This window comes from Phasianus colchicus, chromosome 2 (genome assembly GCF_987193195.1).
Source record: "Phasianus colchicus chromosome 2, bPhaCol1.hap1.1, whole genome shotgun sequence".
Taxonomy (NCBI): domain Eukaryota; kingdom Metazoa; phylum Chordata; class Aves; order Galliformes; family Phasianidae; genus Phasianus; species Phasianus colchicus.
Window position 1 is genome coordinate 106,217,132 of NC_143437.1, and position 26,119 is coordinate 106,243,250.

Here is a 26,119-nt window from a genome sequence, read left to right on the forward strand (position 1 = left end):
AACCAACAACTTCACAGTGGATCAAAATAAGGTTTTTTTTTTTTTTTTTTGTAGAGATATTAAAGCTTCAGCTCAGTAAAAGAAAGCAGGAGGAGGGGGCTGCTCATCTTTAAACTTGCTGATTGGAAGTGCACACTGAAGTGGGGCTCAGAGCACACTGCTTCTATTTGGGATGCACGAGGAATGAGCATTTTGTGACATGAGCTAGAAGCAGAGGGCAACCAGAGTCAAAGAAAGCAATGAAGCCCCAAAATAAACAAATTTAGGACTCATCACCCAGTGGTGTTTGGGGTCAGAATCTCAGATTCCTCTGGCATAAATCACAGAATCATAAAGGTTGGAAAAGACCACTAAAATCACTTAGTCTGATTGCCAACCTACGGCCATCGTGCCCAAAGTAAAGTGGCAATCTTCTAAGACAAAAGCATGCACCTGAAAACTGTGACACTGATTTGCACCTGATCTCAGAAACAGCTCAGAGCAATGAGGTTCAGTGAGTACTCTGACGTGCCCAGAAGAACCCACTTGGACATGCAAGGATAACTTAACTGTCACAACAGACAAGTGTTTCACTTTACATAGACTATAGAGAGGAGAGAGATTCACTTTCTTCTAAGAATACACCGCATGTTTTAGTTGTAACAGAGGCTTATAACCGTGTTAAAGCAGCTGGAGTACTTGGCAGAACACTTATGCTCTCCTCTTTAGCTGTCTTTGAAGCACGGTTGGCCCATCTTGGAAAGCAGCACAAAGCCAAGCTGTTAAATATCACCTTCTAATTAAAAGAGATCGTTAGGCACAAGGCATTAGGGCTAATCCCTAGGCAGGCACTTCCACAGCACTTCAAATCTTTTGCAGAGGGACATGTGAACCTCAGCCATGAGCCAAGGCCCTTGAGTTCAGATAATCCCTGTTAAATACCTCCGCAGCCCAACACACCACACACTGTTTTCTGGCACCTCAGAAAGGTTGTGTAAAGAAAAATCACTGTCCTTGTTGCTTCTACACTACTGTGTGTCATCTGGTACAGAAAGGGGATGATATAGAAGGGGAATTTGGAGTCACAGACACGGACCTGTTGGTGTGCATCCAGAGGAGGGCCACAAAAATGATTCCAGGGATGAAACAGCTCTCCTATGAGGACAGGCTGAGAGAGCTGGGGCTGTGCAGCATGGAGAAGAGAAGGCTGTGAGGTGACCTGAGGGTGGTCAGTATCTAAAGGGGAGCTGTAAGAAATGGGACAGAGTCTGCTGTCAAGGGGAGTCGGACAGTTCAGACAGAGTCTGTCTGAACAAGGGGAAACGGTTTCAGACCAGAAGAGGTGAAGATTTAGATTGGATATAAGGAAGAAGTTTTTTACAGTCAGGGTGTCGAGGCACTGGCACAGGTTGCCCAGAGAGGTGGTTGTTGCTCCATCCCTGCAGACAGCCAAGGTCAGGCTGGATGGGCTCTGAGCACTGATGGAGCTGTGGGTGTCCCTGTTCAGTGCGGGGAGTGGGACAGATGGCCTTTAAGGGTTCCTTCCAACTCAAACCACTCTATGATCCTATGATTCAATAATGAGCACCAAGAATCAAAGCTAGCTCTGAGCTCTCATGCTGGTACCACAAAAGAAAATCCCTTCCTCTGCCCCATTTTGTCCCAGTATATGTGCCACCTCCAGGAGATGCATCATTACGAGAGACTCAGAATTGGACTAAGAAGCAGCATTTAATGATAATTCTCTGTTCCTTTGATTTCCTTTCCTCCCTTGAAAACAAACAAACAGAGGAAAGTGTTATTCTTTGTGGTTGGGTTTGTTTGGTTTTTTATCTCTCAAACACCTTAAGTCTTGCAACATGTAAATCCATGCAATCTAAAAAGTAAATACACCCGTTACACTTTAATCATTCCTCATCAATTGCTAAGATGATGCTCTCCTCCTGAAAGGATGACAAATCTCCAAACTCCTATGTTAACTTTGCCAAGCAATGTTTAGAAAAACATGAAGAAAAAAGCAATTATGAGAAGTGGCACTTGCCCAACTTTGGTGTTGACAAGAAACAGATGGGCAGAAACACCCTCACGAGGGGAGCAAAGGTACTAAAACAAATCTTTGCTAGGAAATGTAGTGAAGTTACTCGGGGGGGATATTCCAAACAACGTGTCTGACTATCTGTGAAGGCATTTACTGGATGCAAAATATTTCTGAACTGAGAGCCAAATTTTGTCATAAAACGTGTGCAGATATTGACTGTGAAAGCAGACACATTTACGCAAAGGCAAAACATGACCCTTTTACTGCGATAATTCTTGGCACAGTTCCTTCAACCAAGCTGACAAAACGTGGAGTATGAGAGAACATGAAAGCAATACACTTTAAAGCATCTTTGAACCTCCGTGGAATAAAATTTGTCTTTTTCCTGGGAGCTGCTCCTTTTACTGTGAGTTTAGAAAGATTTCTCAGTGTGTTTGCACAATATTTTCTGGTCAGATTGGAGGCCAAAGTGAACGTGCTTTTGGGGTAACCAAAAGCCACATCATTATCAGTGATGAGAGAAGTTTGATGACACCAAGCTATGCGGTGTGGTCGATGCACCAGACAGATGGGATGTCATCCAGAGGAACACAGACAGGCTGACCAATGGGCCTGGGTGAATCTCATGAGGTTCAACAAATCCAAATGCAAGTTCTGCACCTAGGTTCAGGCAACCCTCACTGCCAATACAAGCTGGGGGATGAAATAGCTTCAAGCTCAAAGAGAGGAGATTTAGGTTAGATAGAAGGAAAAAACCTTTTACAGTGAGGATGGTGAGGCACTGGCACAGGTTGCCCAGAGATGTAGTTGGTGCCCCATCCCTGGAATCTTTCAAGGCCAGGCTGGATCAAGCCCTGGGCAATCTGACTTACCAGTGCATGTCCCTGTTCACTTCAGAGGAGTTGGTCTAGATGACTTCTAAAGGTCCCTCCCAACTCTAAGAATTCTACAATTCTATGAAATCTAGAGACCAATTTGGTATGTTGGTGAGCTTGAAAAGCAAACTTGTATCTCATTCCACTTACAGAAGCATTAAAATTAACCCTAAATTGACTTTTTCATCCCATGTAGTACATACATATAATGCAACCTGTTCAAAGGACTCAGAAAAATACATTTTGCCTTTCACTGTCATGAAACATTTTGTAAAATGATTCTGATGACAATGGCTGACGGATTCAGTGCAGAGCCCTCAGCCTTGATTTTATCAGTTGAAAATCGTTCACTGTTAATAAGCAATATGCAGTAAGCAGTGGACCAGTGCATCCAAGAATTACCCTCCAAGCTCCAGAAATCATAGAATCACAGAACTGTAGGGTTGGAAGGGACTTCAGAGATCACCGAATCAAACCCCTCCGTTAAAGCAGATTCCTACAATAGGTTGCATAGGAAGGCACTCAGATGGGTCTTGAATCATTTGCAGAGGAGATTCCACAACTTCTTTGGGCAGCCTATGCCAGAGCTCTGTCACTCTCACAAAAAATAAATTCTTTGTGTTAATACGAAACTTCCTGTGTTCCAGTTTCTGCCCATTGCCCCATGTTCTATTGCTGCACATCACCAAGAAGAGTCTGCTCCCAACGACTTGACTCCAATGCTTTGGATATCTATTAACAGTTATGATACCCCCTCTCAGCCTTCTTTTCTCCAGACAGATGAGTCCCAGGTCTCTCACCTTTCCTTGTACGGGAGATGCTCCATGCTCCTCACCATCTTTGAGACTCTCCACTGGGCTCTTCCTAAGAGATCCCTGTCTTTTTTGAACTGGGGAGCCCAGAACTGGACACAGCAGTCCAATGGGGCCTCACCAGTGCAGAGTAGAAGGGGAGGATCACCTTCCCAACCTGCTGGCCATGCTCTTTTTAATGCACTCCAGGATCCCATTGGCCTTCTTGGCCACAAGGGCACACACTGCTGGCTCATGACCAATCTGTTGTCCACCAGGACTCCTGAGCCCTTCTCTGCAGAGTGCCTTTCTGAAGGTCATCCCCCAAACTATACTGGTGCATGTGGTTATTCCTCTCCAGGCACAAGACTCTATGCACGTTCTTTTTAAATCTCATCAGGCTCCTCCCTGCTCAACTCTCCAGTCTGTGCAGGTCTTGTTGAATGGCAGCACAGCCTTCAGGTGTATCAGCCAATCCTCCCAGCGTTGTACCATCAGCAAACTTGCTGAAAGTAGACTCTATCTTATTGTCCAGGTCGATGATGAAGACGTTGAACAAGACCAGTCCTAGTATTGACCTCTGGGGAACATCACTAACTATGGACCTCCAACCAGACTCTGAGCTGCTTACCATAACGCTCCAAGCTCTGCCAGTCAGCCAGTTCTCAATCTACCTCACTGTCCACTTGTTTATCCCACACTTTCTTACAAGGATGTTGTGGGAGACAGTGTGGAAAGCCTTGCTGAAGTCAAGATACACAACATCCACTGCTCTCCCTCCATCTACCCAGCTGGTGATGACATCAGAGAAGGCCATCAGGTTGGTCAAGCATGATTTCCCCTTGGTGAAACGGACATTTTTCCATGTTGACTACTCCTGATGACCTTCTTCTCTTCCCATGGCTCAGAGATGGCATCGAGAACAAGTTGTTCCATCACCTTTCCAGGGATGGAAGTGAGGCTGACTCGCCTGTTGTTTCCCGGATCGCTCTCCTTGACCTTCTTGAAAACTGGTGTGACCTTGGCTATCCTTCAGTCTTCAGGCATCTTTCCCGTTCTCCAAGACCTGCCAAGGTTATAACTGATGCAGTCCTAAAAGGATATTATCAGAAAAGTCCACTGCTGGTGTCTCTGCCTTACCATCATCAGACTGAGCTCAAGGACTGTCAGTCTGACAGTATTACATTCACATCACCATTTACAAACAGCTATTGGAAATTCCTCCAGCAGGGCATGACAGTTGCTTCATTAAATGTGGATTTAATTCAGTTTTGAGCAGTCAGGATAAAATACTTCCAAAAGACACACAGCAATTCAGTAAGAATTCTGAACAAAGCCAACAAAGTGGAGAGTGGTGAGGTGCTGGAACAGCTGCCCAGAGAGGCTGTGGATGCCCCGTCCATCCCTGGAGGTGTTCAAGGCCAGGTTGGATGGGGCCCTGGGCAGCCTGGGCTGGTATTAAATGTGGAGGTTGGTGGCCCTGCATGTGGCAAGCAGGTTGGAGCTTCATGATCCTTGAGGTCCCTTCCAACCCAAGCCATTCTGTGATTCTGTGATAAAGATCCACCTGGGCCCAATATTCCTACTTACTCCCTATTTTAAAATCATTTTAAAGTCATCAGTCATTCAAATACAAAATCTGCAATCCACAAGGAGATCCAAAATTCAGAAGTTGTATTTTTGTTTGTTTGTTTGTTATTTTTCCTAAAGAAACTATATTTAAATATTAACCCAAACTAAAACCTTCTTTATTTCACCTTCCTAACATGGAACATTTTAGCCTGTAATAATACTTTTGAATTCCACATTCCTAATGTACTTTGTGCAAAATTAAACGTGCATCATTTCCTATGCAGTTATTTCCAGGCAGAAAGATTAAAAGGGCAATTTGTTGCCATTTTCAAGTTAGTTCACAAGGAAGTTCCAGAGGTTTTCACTAAGCAGTTTAAAAGGCCAGTTTTCCATACTCATTCTTGTTAAAAGCTATATGAAAGAGGATGATAGGGAAAACTGAACTTATAAAGAAATCAAAACACAAATAGCTCAGTCACAAGATCTAGACACATATGAGCCCAGCCAGGCACAGAAGGTCTGTTGAACTATACTGATTATAGCATCCCAATGGCTCTTTATGTGAAAAAAACGCCTTCTAGACCTTAAAGAAGGTTCTCCAAGGCCATGTTATTTACATTTGATTAAGGAATGCACGTTCTAGCAATTATGCAATGCATCATGTACACCCATGAAACTACTGCTACTTTTTAATCCACTGCCAGAAAAAGTCTTTTCTCAATTCAGAAAGCTTTTCATTAACTGCATTTCATTTTTTTAGATTAATTACTATGTCTGTACCAGAAGGTGAAAGAACAAATTGAGAGCTGTCCTCTCTCCGTGTCACATGTCTGCATTTCTATACCACAAAACAAAAGTGAATTAGATTAGTGCATGGAAATTCAAAGAGTTTATTTATTCTTTTTAAGACAGCTGTGACTCCAGATCTCTCTTGGAAGTCATGTGCTAAGAAAGACGTTTGACCATCCAACAAGCATTGTATGAAGGTGACCACTTATCAAACCATGTTGGTCAGAGGAGTTTGCTTTAGCCACAATGTCAAAAAGCAGAAAGTGAAATATAATATGTACATTTTTAATGTCAGAACCCAATGATGCCCTAAAATGTAATTACACAGGCAGTTCCTGGAGATCAACAGGGTCATAAGGTAAAGAACAGCAATTCTGCTTGGTGCACACTGTGAAAGCCTCAGCATCTTAATAAAAGAGACAAGCGTCGAGAGCGTGCACATAATGTAATTATGCACAGACAGATGAAACTGATTCTCCATCCACCTGCATATTTCAAGCAAGTATTTTAAACTTTTCCTGATCAGCAATAAGGAGTGACAAGGCTTTAAATCTTGAACGCTGTGCTACTAAGCTTTTTAAAGAATAGACTAGGAAAATAAAAAGCAATTGCAGTAATCCGAAAAAGGTTTTAAACTGTTGTGTTTTATTTAATTATTTTTTACTTACAGAATACTGGCAATTAATTGAAAGGCAGCAGATAACTGATAAAATAGGCATTTTCTAACTTAAAAGTATATAAACAGCTTCATCAGAAACCAATCTTTTAGGTACATAAACAGCTTCATCGGAAGCTGTTCTGCTAGTTACATAAAGGATCCTATTATGCCAAATTAATTCAATCTAACTAATTAGAGAGCAGGAAGTTCTTTCAATTATTTTATGCGCTGTCTGAGAAACACACTTGAATACGAGAGCAGATTTCATTAATTGCGGTTCATTATTCTCCAGATTAGTTACTAAACTTGCATCAGAAGGTCAAAGACAGCAATTTTGTTAGCTGCCACCACCTTGCCTGGCATGGCTCTGCCTTTCTGAAACTACAAACAAAAACAGCACTGGGAAAGACCATCTCAACAAGATTTACTTGGTGGAGATGTTGAAGAACTGTGGGGATGTGGCACTGAGGGACGTGATGAGTGGGCATGGTGAAGATGGCTTGATGGTTGGACTAGATGACCTTAGAGGTCTTTTCCAACCTTAGCATATTGTGATTCTCTGATTCTACTTTAAGATTGATCACAAGCAACAGCACTCAATTGAAATAAGTTGCTAAAATAATAAGATTAGAAGTGTATTTTCAAAACAAGTGATGACAACTCCATCTTCTGTTTACTGGCATGGGATGTGATTTGGTAACACATCCACCTGGACAGTTGCTTGGTCATGATCAACTGAGCTACACTTCAAAACTTGCAGAAATAATTAAGAGCTGCTCACTTCAAAATGATTCCCTAAAGCACTTCAATCAGCTGTGAGACTCAGCCTACAAGATGCATCTCTGAGCAGACATGCACAGGGACCTAACCCTGACAGCTGAACTGTAACATATCAGGGATTTAATAGCACAGCAGGGCAGCCATCTAGTTCAGTATGGGTCAGCAGCACTTTTATGGAGTGGGTTTTAATGACAATAAATGGTTACATGCTCTCAAATGCTGTGACAGATACGCACTGAAATGAGAGCTTGACAAGAACTCTGGAAATTCTTTGAGTTGTTTGATGAACTTGGAGAAAGGAACCAACTGACCCACTTCCCTTTTTGGTGTTTATGTTCAAAAATCTGTCACCACCTATCTGCTCATTTGCATTTAGCCAGGTAACAATGATTTAGATCTTTCCATTTTCCTTTAGTCTGAATTTGTATCTCTGAATTTGTTGTTTACTGTCACAGAAATCCAGCAATTCCCTGTTAAGAGGTCAGATTCCTTTGAAACTGCAGCTGAAATATCCTTTTGGCTTCATCTCCCTGGTAAGCTTTTTGTAGTTCACTGCCTACTCTCCTCCTGCACACTCAGTTATGTCCCCTGTCACTCTGTATCAAAGTGCTATTCTTCCACTGAACTAAGCCGTACTGTTTTGTGTTTTCTGAGATGCAGCAATGTCATTTTTGTGCCCTCCTTGCTCTGCACTATGGCACAGCCATGAAGGAATTACCAGCATGCTGTCTTACACGGACAGGTTAGCGATAAGGTGCTAGAGCTGACTGCCAAGCACTGACCCCACTGCAGGCCCCCGAGTACACAGCCATTTGTCACTGCCACCACTGGAATTCTGGCCAGTTTTTAACGCTTGCAACCACTTCTGCATCCTCAAGCAGTTATAAAGGAAGCAGCAAGAAGGATTACAAGAAATGATGATTAGTTTTTCAGTGTCACATTAATGTGCACCAGCCCTTTTACTCTGTGGTACTGAGGGACAGAACATGGTGGGGATGGGTTGGGGTTTGACTGGATGACCTTAGAGGTCTTCTCCAACCTTAATAATTCTATGATTCTAGGATGCTCAAGCCAGTCTTACTACATGCATGCATACATCATCACGCATTCCTTTCTTGTGCTGCTCGGAGGAAGGTAATTCTGGAACAGCTCCTTCAGTTTCTGCTCTTATGTGCATTGTGATTGCTAACAGGAGTGAAGAAGCCGTGTGCTTACTGAGAGAGCTTTGAAGAATATCTATACAGCTCTGGAATCAGTGAGGTGTGTTTGACTTGACTTCTATTACAGAAGTACAAGCAAAACTAACTTTGACATTTCATTTTGTTATTCTGATTCCGTGGTCACAGAAAACTTCAGGCTGACCTGTAACATGCGTTGAAACATCATGCAATCCTCTTTATACATTAACTTTTCTTCCTTAAATCAGAAATAGCATTCCTGCCTACTTAAAACTTGCTGTGATTGTGATCTGATTGAGTTTCCATAGTAATCCATAATACAAATTAAAATTCCCTGAAGTAGGTAGCTTTGTAGTATAAAAACTGACTTGAAGGCAAAGAACTGCAAGACTGATCTTGAACACTAGGAGGGAGTGGGAACAGGTGGTTAGACTAGAGGAAGGAAATTGGGCCTTGCTTCTCAGCTCAGCTCTCATTGATTCAGTGAGAATTCAAGCAGTGGTGAAAGGCTCTGAGTGCAATTGTAAAGAGCACCTATTTGCATCTTCCAATACCCAAATACCTTTAAGAAAGTCACTGTCTTCATTTTAATCAGCTACATTTCTCAGATGTGTTAGGTTTCACGATCTCAGATTCTACACTGACCTTGTTGTAAGCAAAAGGCCACATGAAAACGTGAAATGCAAAGTTAGTTGACATCTGGGAGTAAAACTTGCTCATTTTACTTCGTAGAGAAATGGTCATGGTCAAACTAAGAATGCTCTAAATTTGCTTTATTTTTATGTGTACTATGTCTGTCGTAAGTTCCACTAAATCTTAATTGTTTTTTTAACCCTTTGGTTTTGGCCTATTTATCTTCTTACCATTTCACTGTACTTCTGCCATGACAAAACAATTCCTTGTACTCATGGAATCATAGAGGATGGAAAAGACCACTGAGATCATCTGGTCCTACCATCAACGCATACCCCTTAGCTGCTCTTCAGCTGTAGCAACCAACAGGACAGAATGCCTGGATCCAACCACAAAAGGGAGTTGCTTGGGGATTATTTTTTTGTAGTTTTGTTTTAGAAAGACATCCTCTAAAACACCTGTCTGCACATGAAGAGATGAGAAAGGTCTATCTTAACAGAAAATGTGCCTCCAAAACTACAGATGAAGACAAGTTTCTGTCTATGAAGAGATAGCTGAATGCTTTACAAGGCATGGACCACATGGGCTTCCATACACTTTAGCAAGTGAGATCTGGCTCCAGATTTATTTTCATAACAGTTTTTAAGTATTCCACATTTACAAAGAAGACGACTTTTTCTTTATAAATAAATGACAGTCTCTCAAATTAGGAAGAAATATCATTTATAGTGGGATTCTCTGAGTGTTATCTCATCTGCTTTCTTTAGGAAATAGTAGAGTTTTGCAGTCAGCTTGACCATGCATAACCTACCTTTCACTGCACAGAAGTCACAAATGAAGCATATGAAGTTTTGCATCACAGAATTAAAAAAAAAAAATCAAAGCTTCTCTGAAATGTGGAATAAATGAGAAAATGAAGAAAAGCAACTGTACATAGCAGAAGGTAGAAAAGGGTGACCCGAGCTGGGATAGGGGAGAAGGAAGATGGTAAATGAAATAAAGAATTAAAAATAGAATTACATTTTCCACTTGGCAGTACACAAACAACACTAAGTGCACTTCATAAATTTTACTATTGTTGCTGCAAATGGTATTACCATAAATCATGCTGGTAGAGTACTTGGCACTTCTAAAAAGCCATGTGGGCTGAGTGTATCAATAAGTTTAACAGCTCCACTATCTCTGCACAGAATGGAAGGGAAATGCATCACAAGGCTTTACGATGACTAAGAGTTGGGTTTGCACTACAACAGCAAATAAAACAGCGCTCTGTTGCAAGTCTAACAGCACTCATCAATATTACTGCACAGCCAATTTCATTTAAAATTTTACCTGCTGTGCAAGAGGTGAGGTCTGCCTGCCCTTCTTCTCGTCTCTAACAGGAAAGAGAGACTTCAGCAGCTTTGGCATCTGAGGCACGAATGACTTGACAGGATTCAGGTAGGAAGCAGCAAGGCTACCCAGACCTGTTAGAAAAATGGAACAGTGTGAACAGATATGCTTTTGGTGAAAAAAAATGTTATCATTTGAATTCTAGAATTACATCTTCCAGTAGCCAGTGCATTAGCCAAAGAAAAGCAGTGAGTGTTTGCTCCTCCCTAGAACAGGATATATGAATCTGGGTGATTTTGGAAGTCTTTTTCATCACATGGTGTGAAAAAGTTTGCAGCTTGCCGTTAGGAACATAGAACTGCTTACAACTTGAAGAAGCAAAAAAACAAATAACCTGGAAGCAGAACTGAAAAAAGATGCTGACAACACAAAATTCTGCTAACAATTACAAAACTTACTGAGAGGGAAAGATGAGGAAATTCAAACTAAAATGAAAAAACTTATGGACATTCAACTCTTCTTGATAGTATTGCTCTCCCTTCAGAAAACCTAGTTAGAAAGAAAACCTCGCTCTGTATCACTCCACTCTCAGTTATACATCAGGCACACTTGCTGCAAAATAGCCCTCCAACTCTAGTACTAACTATCTTCTAAAACATTAGTAGGCTTCTAGTCTTGGATGTTTTAATGACCTAAGAGATACATGTTTTGAGCCCAGATAACTTCAGGCTTTAGAAACTGAGCTTCTGAGATCAAGACTGCATCTTCAGAAAACAAAGACAACTTTAAACATGCCCATCACAGAGAGGGAGCTGCATGGACATTGCTTTGGAGGAGGAATCTGTATCTCTGAAAGCTGCTTAGCTTTGACAGTGATGGGGTGACTTCACTCCATCTTTATGAGAGCTGTCTTATCTTCAGGAAAGCCCTTACCTGCATCAGGGGAGTGGTTCTGTTGCCCAGAGCCTGGCAGAGAGGTACGAGTTGGACTAATGCCCCTACTGGAGTTTGTGACACCTTGGGATACATCTTGCTGACTCTCCCATCGTCCCTAGGGAGAAAAAAAAAGTTGTATTTCTCAAAGTTAGCACACCACAGCAAGACTTACACACCATGCCAGCTTGCACAGCACCTTTGAAACGTTACGAACGTGCAGAGCTGAGGAAAGACCCTTCCCCAAAGAACTTTTAGTTGAAACACCCAGTCCTGCAAAGATAAACACCCTCAGCTCCCATCTGCAGCAAGGCACCCGAAGAATCTACCTAGAGACCTTAGACTTATGACAGTGCACTGAACTGTGCAGCTGTTTTGGGTGTTGTGTATGGTACAACCAGGTGATAATACAACAGCTCTGTTGGCCCCAAATTCCTAAATATTTTGTGTATCTGCTCAGGAAGCATTCATGAGTAAAGTCCAGATGAAGAGGCAGGGAAAAGGGGTGAGGACAGACAGAGCTCAGAATAAGAAAGTAAATATGACCTCAGACCTGAAGGCTGGATTTTAGTGCCTAGGGTCAGATATGGCCCAGGGGAGCTTCAGGTTGGACATTAAGAAAAAATTATTCTCACAAAGAGTGGTGAGGTATTGGAACAGGCTGCCAGGGAGGTGGGGGGGTCACCATCCCTGGAGATGTTCCGAACCGTGGGGATGTGGCACTGAGGGATGTGGGCAGTGGGCATGGTGGGGTGGGTTGGGGTTGGATTGGGTGAGCTTAGAGGTATTTTATGACCTTAATGATTCCATGACTCTATTTCTATCACCCCAAGCTTACCAATGACAACCAGTGACCAGTTCAGTGACAAAGTTTCCTGGTGAATAGAGAGAATCTCCAAGCTATCGCTTCACAACAGTGCATGAATTTCAGGAATCTAAATAGCAGAATCATATTTTCCTATCTCTATCATACTGTAATATAAGAAAAAGTTTCACCTTTTCAAAATGAAAAGTTGTGAAGACAGGATGGTGTTAAGGCAACCAAACTGATATAAACTGAACTCTGATCACTCTGCTGGTAAAACGTTATGCTATGGTTTCTACTTCTCTATATTATAGGGTGTCTGTATCTGAATCGTGGTTGTAAACACTTGCACAATGAGATGGCACAGTGAACATAATAGAAAGGATGCACCATGGGTGGAGAGACCTGCTGCACTCATGACGAGAGATTTTATGTCATGAGAGATGGAAGAGAAGGGAAATATCGTATCAAGAAGCTTCACGGTGTTGAACAAAAGGAAATAATCTGACCTTGAAACAGAAAAATGACAGGCAGCTAAACTAATCTCAACTGTAACTTGAAGTCATTAATGTTTCACAAATAATAAGTAAGCCAGGATAGAAGGAATAGATTTCTCCAATGGGTTGAAGGTCACACTGAGCAGCTCAGAGCAAAAATCGTTTCCATTTGGATCTATAAGCCAGTCCCAAAGAAACTGTCCTGCTTTGAATAGCAAGTGATGTACACTTTTGCAGAGCAGCACTCCACAGCTTGAGTAGCTGTTTTATCACATGTAGAGACAACAGGCTCTTTCTCTGTGAAGTAACATTTGGGATACCTAAAGGGTAACAGATGTCTGAGTTGACTGGAGGCAGTCACCCTGGATGTCAGAACTGGTGTAACCCAGGCTGGGAGTAGCAGCAATACCAGGGTTTGTTTAGTCTTGTATTTTTCAGGACTTTGGAGTTTAAGCCCTCCTTGAAAGCTTCCTGCTCTATCACTGTAGATGACAGAGCTCTTCTACCCGTACCTTAAACCTCCCATCTTAAGTGTTATCGTTGACCTGCAACTCTTACATCTGACACACATCAAAAACCCATGCCTATGTCTGGAAAATTCTTTCCACAAAAAGCTCCTATGAAACAGTCTCTCCTACTGTACTGCACAGAAACACTTACTGTGGGTTTTGCCATCTTGCATTTCAATTGGTGCTGATTTCTTTTAGGTGACCTTACTGTGTTGTCCTGGTTTCAGCTGATATATATATTAACAACACACTGATATATATGCTGGTTGCTGCTGAGTGATGGGTGCATACCTGGAGTGCATCCATTTGGTGCCCAATGTGGGACTCAAAGGGTTCAGATAACAACAGATTTGACCAGTGTGTGTTAAAACAAAATTGTTCTAAGTGGTAGAATAGCTTAATATCATAATGTTATTCTTTTCATGGAATCATAGAAGATCTGGGTTGAAAAGGACCACAATGCTCATCCAGTTCCAACCCCCTGCTATGTGCAGGGTCACCAACCAGCAGACCAGGCTGCCCAGAGCCACATCCAGCCTGGCCTTGAATGCCTGCAGGGATGGGGCATCCACAGCCTCCTTGGGCAACCTGTTCCAGTGCCTCACCACCCTCTGGCTGAAAAACTTCCTCCTCATATCCAACCTAAACCTCCCGTCTCAGTTTAAAACCATTCCCCCCTGTCCTATCACTGTCCACATCCACCCTTTTTCCAGAGATTGTTCAGAGTTTTTTCAGGGACCCATATTATTTAATACCTTACTTGTTATATACACTGTTTACCATTTTTGGAGTCTGGATTAAGGTTATCATTTTTTTATATGCTGTAACACTGGTCAGGAGACTAACCTGGTATTTGTATTTGATATTGCAGTCATCTTTGTACTTCAGGAACCATATCTTGGACACTATTAATAATTTCTCTCTTTACTTTGTCTCCTTGGGGAGCCAGGCTATGGGAGAGACAAGTGGGAATGCTCAAACCAAAATGTTCCTATTGCTATGCTGATTGAATGTATTTCAGGCTTCTTTTTTTTTTTTTTTTAAGGGTAAACAACTATTTATGAATATCCTCCAGGTATGTTCAGCCCCAAGACTGGATAGTGGCAGAGAGCATGGAATGGCATGGGCAGGTACCTTGAATAGTGGGAACCTTAGTAGTTTAGTAGTTTACCTGCAGTGGGTGTTTAAAGCCAGAGTGGAAACTTCCAGTGATTTTACACTATGCTCAAAGTCTTCCTTTTTGGGATGTTGAGTTTTTCCTTAAGTCTACTTTGCTGGTTTCCACTGAGGATTAGTTGGCAGGAGAGCCAAAATTCCCAGATGAGGAAAATCTCAGTGTAATTCAGTCTCCTGTGATGCAGGAGCTCAGTGACACTAAAGAAGTTTACAGAAAGTAGAGTATTTGGTGGGATATGGTCACAAGACTAAATGAACTGTGAAAAAACCATTTGGTTTTGTTACTTTTAGGACTGGTAATGACATTAGTCTGGTAGATGGTGGTGTCAGGAAGAGGGGAAACTATCTGAAGGCTTCTTTTTGGACAACATAGCAAAGCTTTTTTTTTTTTTTTTAATGAAGATAACCCTCTTACAAAAATGGACAAAGGTGGCAGGTCCTAATAATTTTCTATCCACAGGCCATGTCTAAAGGGCTTCTCAATACCACAGAAATGTCAAAAATAGACTATGTGGGGAAAGCTTGCAAACTTACTAGAACACTGACTCAACGTAGGTAAGGAGCAACTGAATCATTTTGTGAATCATGATTTATTGAGTCAGAAGTGCCCTTCCTTGACTGTTCCAACAGAAATCATTCAGACAAGTACATCAGCTCTCTAGACCTGTTTGAAGAGTGATTCAAAAAAATGAGAGTAGATATGAATCAGAGCAAAACGCTTCCATAGGATTCAACCTGTACAAAAAGAATGGCAAGATGTAGTGACTTTTTCCTTAGGAAAACAAACACACACTTATTTTCCTTAGGATCTTAAAGAAATTTTACTTCAGTCTTGACATTATAGATGACTACATTTCCTGCATAATGTTAAGTATTTTACCAGACTAAATAAAACACTGGCCCTGCAAGCAGCAATGTGCACTTGAAAACAGTATTTGTCTGGCCAGGTACTTAGAACACGTTGGGTTTTGAAATAAAAAATAATCTGTTTTAGAGAAGAAAGATTATCATCTCACATTGAAGGTCACACACATTTAGAGACAATATGACTCTCAACTCTGAGTTGACCATTATCGATTTACCATTATAAAGTAGGTAAATCATGGCAGCACATGGAGAAACATATCTGCAAAAGAAAATACTGGGAACAACTGAAAGGGTCAGGTGTTGTGCTAAAAATCTAGAGTGGTAAAAGGCAGTTGATGAATGAAAGATTTTACTAAGTTGGTTTGAAAGATAACCCAATATCAACCTCTCAAAAGAAAAGAAAAGTAAGAATTATTACCTATATTGATACAGTTCCCAAGTTTCAGATATGCACGCCATAGCACTCTTACTGCTTTGTGTGTTCACTAACTGAAACACCTAAACTTTAAGTCTAAGCAACTATTTAAATGCTGGGAATCTTTGACCTGATCTTTGGGAGCTCTCTGTGGTGTCAATACATTGAGATATTCCTTAGGTTTTTTTCAAAATGTGCCACATCACACCTCTCCTCCAGTCCTGAAATGAGGCTTTTCTGCTTTTCATGGGAGTGTGACCACATGTAGCAAGAAAGATTCAGCTATGACTGCACGAGGAGCCCAGGTTATAATTCTGGTCTACCTACCTTAGTTGCACCTACACCACTGTTACATCTTATCCTAACTCTTTTTAAATATATTTTGTTTTACAGGAAGATGTGTTCTGGCCATTCGTATTGCTGAAAACTGAAGCAGAATTCACTTTCACGACTTTCCCAGTATGAACAGTGCTTTACATACAGAAATGAGAGAGGCCTTCCTATGTAACTTAAGATCCACAGTAAAGGCAGCAGCAACGCCAGGAATAATAACATAAAATTGGAGAGGGAAATGAAGTAATGGAATAAAAGTTAAAGAGAGGAAGACTGTGAAATAAGTAAAGATGTCCAGTAGTATTAACATATACAGGCTGGGCAGGTAAGTCCTGTATCCAATTTATTATGAAATTACTATACTGGGACTGACATTTCTTGTGATATAATAAACCACTTGTTAGAGATCAGCTTATTACAGTCACTTGTAAACAAAAATTTCTGGGAGAGTTATGATTCATCAGTGCTGGAGAAAACTTTTTTTTCTACTGAATTGCTTTCCAAGTGATAAAAGCCACCTAACTTAGCTAAAAATGAAGTCATTTGTGGATCCTTAGTTCTAAAATACGTAAGATGCCATCACTAGTGTGCTTTACGTGTGCTACAGGAACATTTAAGAATATGATTAACATTTCACTGTGATTACAAAAGCTTCCATTCATCTCTCTATGAAAACTGAACCAGCTTTGGAATGAGCCCCTGCATCAGTCCCCATCATTGTCCTGAGCGAAGGATGCCTTGAAAATAAGTACTCTGCAAGCAAGGAGAGAAGCTGCAGCCCCACATTGCAGTGGCACAGTGCATTTGTCAGCAGCCACCCTAAATGAGGCAAAGAACTGCAAAACCCCATGCAAACCACTAGCAATCAACTCTGCTTAACCAAAGCTTGGTACAGTCAAGGGGACACATAGTTATCCCTCTGACTGTTAATGGGATAAGAAGATTAAATATGGGTTTCCATTGTGCTAGTGTTAATTTCAATCCATTCTTTCATAGCAATCAACGTTGTTAGCACTGAACCACCTGAAGCCAGACAGCCTGAGCAAGACGTGGAAGAAACGCTCACTCAGTGTTCATCTCATTTCCAGGCTGTACAACCAGCAAATATCTGCTTGCTTTTATATATATGTATTTTTTTAGTTGTTAAAGCAAAGATGGGTCATTTCTGAAATACCTGGGTCATTTCTGAAATACCTGCACCCTGCCCAAAGAACTCTGAGAAATGCCATCAAATAGCTGCAGAACGTAACAAACCATAAGATGGCCCCAAGAAGCAGAATCTTCCTTGTACCAGTTTCACACGGCGTTAATGACAGGCTTTTCAATAGAAAAATCTCATTTGCTGTCTACTATGCAAATGAGACACCAACAGCAGCATCTTCAAAGCAGGAATAAAAGCATTTAAGTGAGCAAAATAAACTTTATAGTGAGATAAAATTATTATCCCACTCATTAGGTGGACCTAATGCATTACCTCTGCTGGGACCTTTGGACTCTGAAACATGCAGTGAAGGAAATTGTTGAGGAGAGGAGAAAAACAAAAAATGTAAGTACTCTAGTCTTTAATTTCTGCTTTAAAAACCTACAATATTGAGACATTCCACAGTTCTCTCCAAAAAAAAACCCAGAAGTTGCTGTAAGCACTTGATTACCTGCACATCTTTTAGTATTCTCTACATAGATCAGATGTAGCAGATTTAGCAACCAATGCTAGAGCACTACATCAAAATCCTATTATTCCGTGCAACTGCATTATGCATTAAAACATCTTGTCACCACTAGATTCTCCCTTTTAAAATGACTACATGCTCACTGGGCAGAATATCTATCAGGAGAGAGCCCTTTAGTTTATCCAGGCTTTGGAAAATAAGTTTAAATTTAATTTTTCTCTTTTTAAAGAAATACTTTTGATCTATGCCATTATTTTTAAGGAGCATAATGGACTGAATTATCAAATCACCCACTACATGGTTTTCCCCTCAAAGGCATAGACTCAATGCATTCTATTCTATACTGAAGGTGAACCTGAGCTTAGACGTGAGCTCAAATTTGTCCCTTACCCAAAAGGTTTGCATCTATTCAACTGAAAGCTTTGGAAGAGCTCTGAAGATAGACAGTGAGAAAACTTCCCTTGAAAAGCACACCCCCAAGTGACGGACGGCTATGTTTAACCTGGTCTGTTTGACACAGGCCTGCCACTGCACATCCCACAGCTGTTGGCTGCAGTGCTACGTGGCTGATGAAAACTTGGGAGCCTTCCCAGGGATGTCTGGTGCTGCACAAAGCAAGTATTTCCAATGAGCAGTCTCAATAATACAAGGAACACGTGGGTGTGTCTCATCTTTCAAGGATATTTCCCATCTATGCCCCTGCATCTGGTGTAATGCAGTCATGGTAGCTACTCCTTTTCAATAGAAGATTTCCCAGGAGAGCTTCAGATACTTACCCGATTACTGCTCAGGTTATAAGGAGGAGCTAAATCTTGGCGGCTTGCAGAAAGCTGAAATGGTCAAGGCAAGCAGAATTACTTCATAACAAAAACTTGAACAACTGATAAATATGCAACGTGACGAACACAAGGAAGGGTGAAAGTAAAGCCTTCAGTTAAAGCAGAACTGAAAGTCGAGAGATGATGAAAGGTGAAATCCCAATTAGGGACCTAAGAGTGGCCAAAATTTGATCAGTTTTCATTATCAGCTCGGCCAAAGCATTTCATTTAAAACGTTGAAAAGCAGAAATGTCTCTTTCTTCTTATGCACTAATCAAGAAAAAGATAATGCTTCTACAATACAAAATTAAAGTCAGTAAATACTTGTAACTTGTTTTCAAAACTTCTAGGGAAAAAGTTGATAGTTAGATGAAAAACCTTCAGTGTTTTGCTTTTTCCAGTGATGTGGATTTATGCGGGTACTCTAAAGCACACTAACCTGTAGGGTGAAAGTATGAAAACATGCAGATTTTGTCTATCACAGTGATTTACAGGATGACAAATAGCACAGACAAACAGAACAGTCAAGCAAAAGGAAATTTATTGCTACGTTCGATTGGTAATTGAAAGATGCACTTGCTGCCCTCAATCTGCTGCAGACTCCAGCATGGAATACTCACCCGATTCACATTAGGAGAGCTCAGGCTCCTCCGGTAGAGTTTTCCTTTTCCCATTAGCTGCTCTTTTACTGCAACTTCCTGCAAATCACACAGAGCAAAAGATAGAAAACACTATGCGTGTTTTGCCAGAATCCAAGCTCCAATCATCCCATCTTTGTCTATACAAGAAAAATGTTATTAAACAGCTGTATAGCACTGGCTCCCATCTGTGAAGTTTGCTGTAATCTAAAAATTGTATGTAACACAGTTAGAAGTCCAAGAGTGGAGAAACATTAAGTTTTTTGCTGATTGGCACATATAGGACTTTACAGCTAATTCTGATTCTGGGAGATGACTGCTACAGATGTGAAGACAGGCTCCTTTTCGTAGCTGAGCTCCTATTTTAATCCCTTAAACTAATTACACATGACAGGGACCTTGCTTTCAATACTTCCGAGTGCATCGCACTTCACCATTAATTTATAGCGGGCAGGCACACACTCTGGCTTGCTTTGCATAACTTTCTTTTATGCTTGCATAATTTATATCCAGAAGAACAATTTTCAATAAATGTTTTTCTCTTCCATATTTTCCCTGGTACACGGATCAAGTCGCAGTGCTTAAGATTAACCCAATCAATGTCTTACATATTCAAGAGAACAGGTTTGGTTGCTCCAAGGCAGAATATGAACATATGGACTAGATGATCTTAAAGGTCTTTTCCAGCTGTAATGATTCTATGATTCTGTGATTCAAAATGACACGAGCTCTACTAGCAACTTGGAAAATCTGTAGTAAATCCTAACCTTCAGAAAGCAAAAGCTCACATCAAACCTAACTGCTTTTTCTGATACATAATCAGCAATGCATGGTCTTAAAAACCAACCAAGGATAAGAGATGGTGCATGTAATATAAAGCTCCCAGTCTCATTCACCCATCTTGCAGATAGTCGAGTGAGAACATCTATGTAAAGTGAGCTACATTTGCTTCTTTGGACTTCTGCCACAGGCACACTTTGTAAAGCTGAGATATGCACTGAAGTGGGGGTCTTGGTTTGCCAGCCACTGTACGCACTTATGAAAACATTTGCACTGACATATACTGTACTGAGTAAGTACACAACCTGCTGTGTGCTACTGCCCTAAAATCAGACCTGCCGCAGACGATCCAAGGTGAGAATGTTCTCCACAGCCAGCACACTTCGCAAGTACTTCTCTATATAGGCTTCAGAGTCAGCTGAAGCTGCGTCTTCAACATTTGCTGCCATTCTGGCCAGTGCTTCCCGCTCTTCAGCTCCTTGAGCATCCTGGAAAGAAGAAAAGAAATGACATGCTTTAAGAACAAAAGCCTCCTCCATCAATCCTGAGAAAAATGCATTTTTAAAATATGCAGGATAGATTCAACACTGTTTTCCCTTAAATACAGGGGGAGATTCATATGCCTTGCTGGACTTTTCTAAATATGCCATATCATATTCAGAAATCATCAACACCACCTCAAGTTATACATGGTTGTTGTTGGTTTTCATTCCCTTTTTCCAGTGCTTTCTTTTTTTCTTTTTCTTGAGAGAGTCTCACAGTAAGACATTGCCATTGATTAGCTAAAGGGCTGTATTCAGATATCTTGTAATTATAAAGTACTCAAACACATTTAGGGCATTTTCTACTCTGTGAAGGAAACAAAATTTCAAGTGACTTGCAGAAGGAAAAAAAAAAATGGGCATAGCTTGAGAAACATTGCAACAGGGTGTTAAATATATCAGAACTTAAAAGAGAGTCAGGCAGCAATCAGCCCTTTGGCTCTTCATGTGTTAATGCTTTACAAGTGCTCTGATAGAGCATCTGTGTGGAAGGAAGGGATTAGCATCCAACTATGAACATACTCAGAAATCAAGGGTTACATTAAGACATAGAAGAATTTAGGGTGTGTGGGGGGGGTGGTTAATATTTTGTTGGTTTGTATTGCTGGTTTTGTTTGCTTGTTTGCTTTTTTAACATATTATCACATTCCCTACATCAGGTATTTCAGCTACCTATATTTATTCCCCTTTCCTTTAAAATGTTTCTTCAAGGACTTAAGCAAATGGATGCTCACTCAACAAAATACACAGTGACACTGACAAGACACACGTTGTTGCTAACTCTAAACATGTAAATAAGTTTGCTTAATCTTTTATAAGAACCATACTTCATGCTTCCAGCAGCAAGAAAAAACAAGCTTAAAATAAAGGGACATTCAGGAAATTAGAGAATCCCAGCCAATTTCAGATAATTTTCATTCTTATTCACCTCTGGAATATTTGAGACTATCTCAAAAGTGACACCACAGCCAGGAATGGAACTTCGGTGAGACATTCTTCGGAGGAAGCTCTGTGCAAAGCCCTGTGGGGAGACAGAAAAGAAATATTTCTTGCTTAAAGGAAAAAATGTTTTAACGTACTCAAGTGAAGTAAGTAGAGTTGACAAAGAAAGAAGTCCAAACCCAAAAGACTAGCCAACAAATACTTAAGATTCAAAGATTTTGACTTGGAGACAAATCATTTGCTCATCTGCATTTAAGATACAGAAAAAGAATTACCTTCCTTCACTGCAAGGTGACTGTTAAACCAGCACGCAATACATTTGCTAGTTCTAGATATTTTTTTGTGGAGCCCTAGGTGACTTGTCTTGAATATTGACAAGTACAGGCATTAAATTCTTGACCAAAGAGATCGTTATGAAGGATGATTTAAGGGGGCATGGTCATTGTTTATGCTGACTTGGCGCCTCGCAGGGTTAAGAACTGGACTGTTGAATTAATGCAGAGATGAGTCATTCAAAGATGCTGCTGAGACAAATGCCCGGGAAAGGTTATCGATGAGGATTTTTTAGAAAGCTAGCAAGAAAGTTAGCCAGAAAGCTAGCAAGAAAGATTCTGTATTGGATAACAGTAAGGAGAAATAATTGACAGAATCTGCAGAAAACAGAATTGATGAAGACTTAACACAGTTATAACTATTGGCAGGCTCAACCTCCTCAGCAAACTCCTTCCATTGTGTATTACTTAAAAATCCCTGATCCCTTTCTGAGAAATAACTGTTGCCTGAGAGCTGTAGTTCTTATATTTTTAACAGTAAAAGCAGTTTACAGTGGCCTACAGGGTTCCTGGGCGTGACCACACCTCTTCTGCTCTTGCTCCAGATTTTAACTACAGAAGTGCAAACAGAATAACAATTCAGGCTCCTTGCTTTGTCATCATCATTGCTAAGGGAAGCTGGATTCTGAGGCAATACTGAACAAAATCTTCTTCCTCACCATGTTAAGAATAAGATATTTGTCAGAACGTATTGCCACAAGTGGAATAACAAACTTCTGCTTTCCACTTAGGAAGCATCCTACTCTCAACTACACAGCATCAGAAATACAACACACCTGGAAAACACATTAGACCAAGAGTGATTAACTGAGATATTACACAAAGGGATCTCTGCTCCAGCTACTGCTTGCTTATTTCTAAATATCTGAATGAATACACAGAAATAGCACTAATGTGTGAATATACTTTAGGAGCAGGGAAACACCCAAGTTTCTTTGGATGCAGTTTTTTGTAAAATAGGAACTCCAAGCTCAGGACAAGTTAGCTTTTACTTTGCTCAATGAATGGGGATAAAGCAGTCACTCAGTAGCTAACAAAGTCTGCCATATACTAAGTTGCCATTAAGCCTTTAAAAAAAGCTGTATTATCATCCACAATGTAAAAAATGCTATGAAAACCACATGGCAGCCTAAATCCTCCTGCAAGCTGCTAATATGATGCTTCCATTCTGGTATAAATGAAAGAGAACAGTCACAGCAGAGTCCTATTGCACAAACCACAGCCTTCCCTTCCTGAGGCAGTGATAAGCACAGGGCAGAGTGAACACATGAAGGATTACAGAAGACATACCTGTCTGCCATAAACATTGACGCAGATGCGTTTGCGCAACACCAACTGCATTTCTGCAGGATGGCTGAGCTGCACAGTGGCTCTCACAATAAGGTAAACTCTTTCATCTGCTGCTGTTCCTTTACTGAGCTGGATGCAGTCGTGGACTGTGGAGTCCCAGGAGGCTTCTACTTTCACCTGCAAAGGAAAAAAAAAAAAAAATGTATCCTCTAATAAGCATAATTAGGTGTATAATTAACTGTAATTAATTAAGCATAATTAAGAAAAATACATAATACATAAATTTTGAGAGTCAGCTTCTCCATTTCAGTCCCTATGAAGAAAAATCCCTGCACTTTAGAAGAGGCCATTTAAGAAATCAAGATTAGTTTGCCAAATGAAGATGCTGGGATTAAAAATGCCAACTTGCTCAAACTCTGGAACATTTCCTCTTGATAAAAAGACCTTTGAATACCCAAGATCACTGCAAATAAATTTTAAAATATGCAAAACTGCAGGGCCATTTGGCCTAATTTATTAAGATAAGCCAGACAGCAACTGAGATTGCAGTGAAAATCTACCATCTCACTACACAACCTCTGCACTCAGTATTTGAGATCTCATATATTCAGAATACAGAATTGAAACACTTTGTTGAAACACTTCTGTCAATACAGCAAAAGCTGGAATTTCTCTTCTTGACTGTTAAAATATAAATCATTAGAATCATAGATTGGAGAAGACCACAAAGAACAAGTCCAACCACTAACTCATCACCATTATGCCCACTAAACCACATCCCTAAATGATTACTTAATAATTTCATAATTATTATTACTGACGTTTTAAATGCTTTTTTGTTGAAATCACAAGAAAAATATTTTGGCATTTATCCTTACAGGCTTTTAAAACAAAGGAGAACAGCAATAGACAGCAAAGCCAATCAAAATCAACAGGAATAATAAACGTAAAAGAACGTAGAAGACTAACTTAAAAAAACATTCAATTATTCTAAACCTTGTAGCAGAAATTATCCACCAAGAGTTGTGAAGATGTAAAACAATGAGCTATGTGGTAAAATGAGAACGTAATGCACGTAACAATGCACAGCTAAACATGTTAATCATAACCTTAGTTAAGACTGCTTGCTTTTTCGGCTGAAGGCTTTCATACTTTAATTGGCTGAGATTCAGATGAAGGAAGATTCTTGAATTTTATTTTTCAAACCATGGTTCAGCTTCTAGCAAATATCCCTTGCAAACAAAAACTGCCCCTACAAAAAGTACCTCTCTGTGAAGAAAGGCTGGGGGAACTGGACTTGTTTAGCTTGGAGAAGAGAAGGCTCCACAGGGATCTCATTGTGGCCTTCCAATATTTGAAGGGTGCGTATAAACGGCTATATAGAAGGGGAATGGTTTTAAACTGAGACAGAGGAGGTTTAGGTTGGATATTAGGAGGAAGTTTTTCAGCCAGAGGGTGGTGAGGCACTGGAACAGGTTGCCCAAGGAGGCTGTGGATGCCCCATCCCTGCAGGCATTCAAGGCCAGGCTGGATGTGGCTCTGGGCAGCCTGGTCTGCTGGTTGGTGACCCTGCACACAGCAGGGGGCTGGAACTGGATGAGCATTGTGTCCTTTTCCACCCAGGCCATTCTAATGATATGATATGATATGATATGACATCTGTGATATCTTAAAAGATGGGTGTGAAAAGGCAATGTCACATCCATTTTTAAGAAGGATAGAGAGGACTACCCAATTAACCACTGACCTGTTAGCTTCATGCCTGTGTGGTGAAGATCATGGAGCAGATCTTCCTGGAAACTATGCTAAGGCATGTAAAAGAGATGGGTGATATGGGACAACCGGCATGGACTTATCAAGGGCAAGTCCTGCCCGACCAACCTAGTGGCCTTCTACGTATAAAGCATCTAAAAGGCTTCTGAGCTAAATATGCTGATCTGTATCTCTACTTACCTCATTATCATGATGTTTTACAATCTGCAGCTCAAAAAATTCCTCCTCTTCTTCAGCAACAAGAGTCGCATCCCACCCACCTGCTTCTGGGTCATCAAGGTTATCTTGGGAGCTGAAGTCATCAGCTAGAATCAATGGTGAATGCAGAAGGAGAGAAGATAAAATCATTTTCCTTTTTAAAAACACCCAAGTTATTAATTTACATTTCATTTCCACATAGAAACTGTGAAGAAAAACGTGGGAACGCAAAGTGAGCCTCATAAAGTACTCTCTTGTGCAGGAAAATCCTCTGGTTGTAAATATTCCTTCACTTCCTTTTTATTCCTTAAATATCCTCCGTTCTATTTTGAGCACTGCTTCTCAATTATACCAAGTACATTGCTTGGTTTTATTAGCTAGGTGATTTTTCCTTTCTCTTTTGAAATAAAGAAGAGCTGCTGGTTGAAGAAGTATGGTATGTTTAGGCCATGATTAAATCTTTAGCATGGTTTTCAGGAACACGCTCAACCCGCTTAAGTCCCCCACCATTAATGAATTATAAACTCGCCCCTCTCTGAAGCCCTTCAATATTTCAATGGGCTTTTTGAAGTAAATAAGCCTTAATGCAAACAGCACCGCAGCAAAACCCTCATCCCCACAGGCAGAATGCCACCTCTCCACTCTCACCTGATGCTTTTAACCCAAGCACAAACCCTCTTCTAAACATCACAAGAAAGATTTGTTCAATCAATCAAGCACTGCCGGCTCCCTGGTCTATTTGGGGCTGTCCATTTCTTGTCTGTGATTCACCCATCTTTCCTAACACTATCTAACCAAGTACACCACAATGGGTCTTGTATTTGAATTGTCACGGCATTTATTTTTGTTATGCAGACATTAGTAATGGTGACTTCATATTTTTTTCCAAGCAACTGATAAAGACATAATACAGCACCAGTATAATAACCTTGCAAGGCCTCGGCAGGAGCATCCCAGTGATTCCTTTTTTCATGAC

General features: G+C 40.7%; 1 protein-coding gene across 2 annotated transcripts in view; it reads right to left on the reverse strand.

The window, feature by feature from the left end:
* KIF13B (kinesin family member 13B) overlaps positions 1–26,119 on the reverse strand; it is a 124,028-nt gene that overhangs the window by 11,105 nt on the left and 86,804 nt on the right. Inside the window, exons 30-38 of one of the 2 annotated variants that reach the window (XM_031603832.2) lie at positions 25,126–25,250; positions 23,173–23,349; positions 21,537–21,629; positions 20,402–20,554; positions 19,269–19,346; positions 18,607–18,660; positions 17,635–17,655; positions 11,559–11,676; positions 10,626–10,759 (exon numbers count right to left, since the gene is read on the reverse strand). In XM_031603832.2, coding sequence (XP_031459692.2) covers positions 10,626–10,759; positions 11,559–11,676; positions 17,635–17,655; positions 18,607–18,660; positions 19,269–19,346; positions 20,402–20,554; positions 21,537–21,629; positions 23,173–23,349; positions 25,126–25,250 — 953 coding nt within the window. The remainder of the gene's footprint in view (positions 1–10,625; positions 10,760–11,558; positions 11,677–17,634; positions 17,656–18,606; positions 18,661–19,268; positions 19,347–20,401; positions 20,555–21,536; positions 21,630–23,172; positions 23,350–25,125; positions 25,251–26,119) is intronic. The other variant, XM_031603833.2, reaches the window with a different exon arrangement.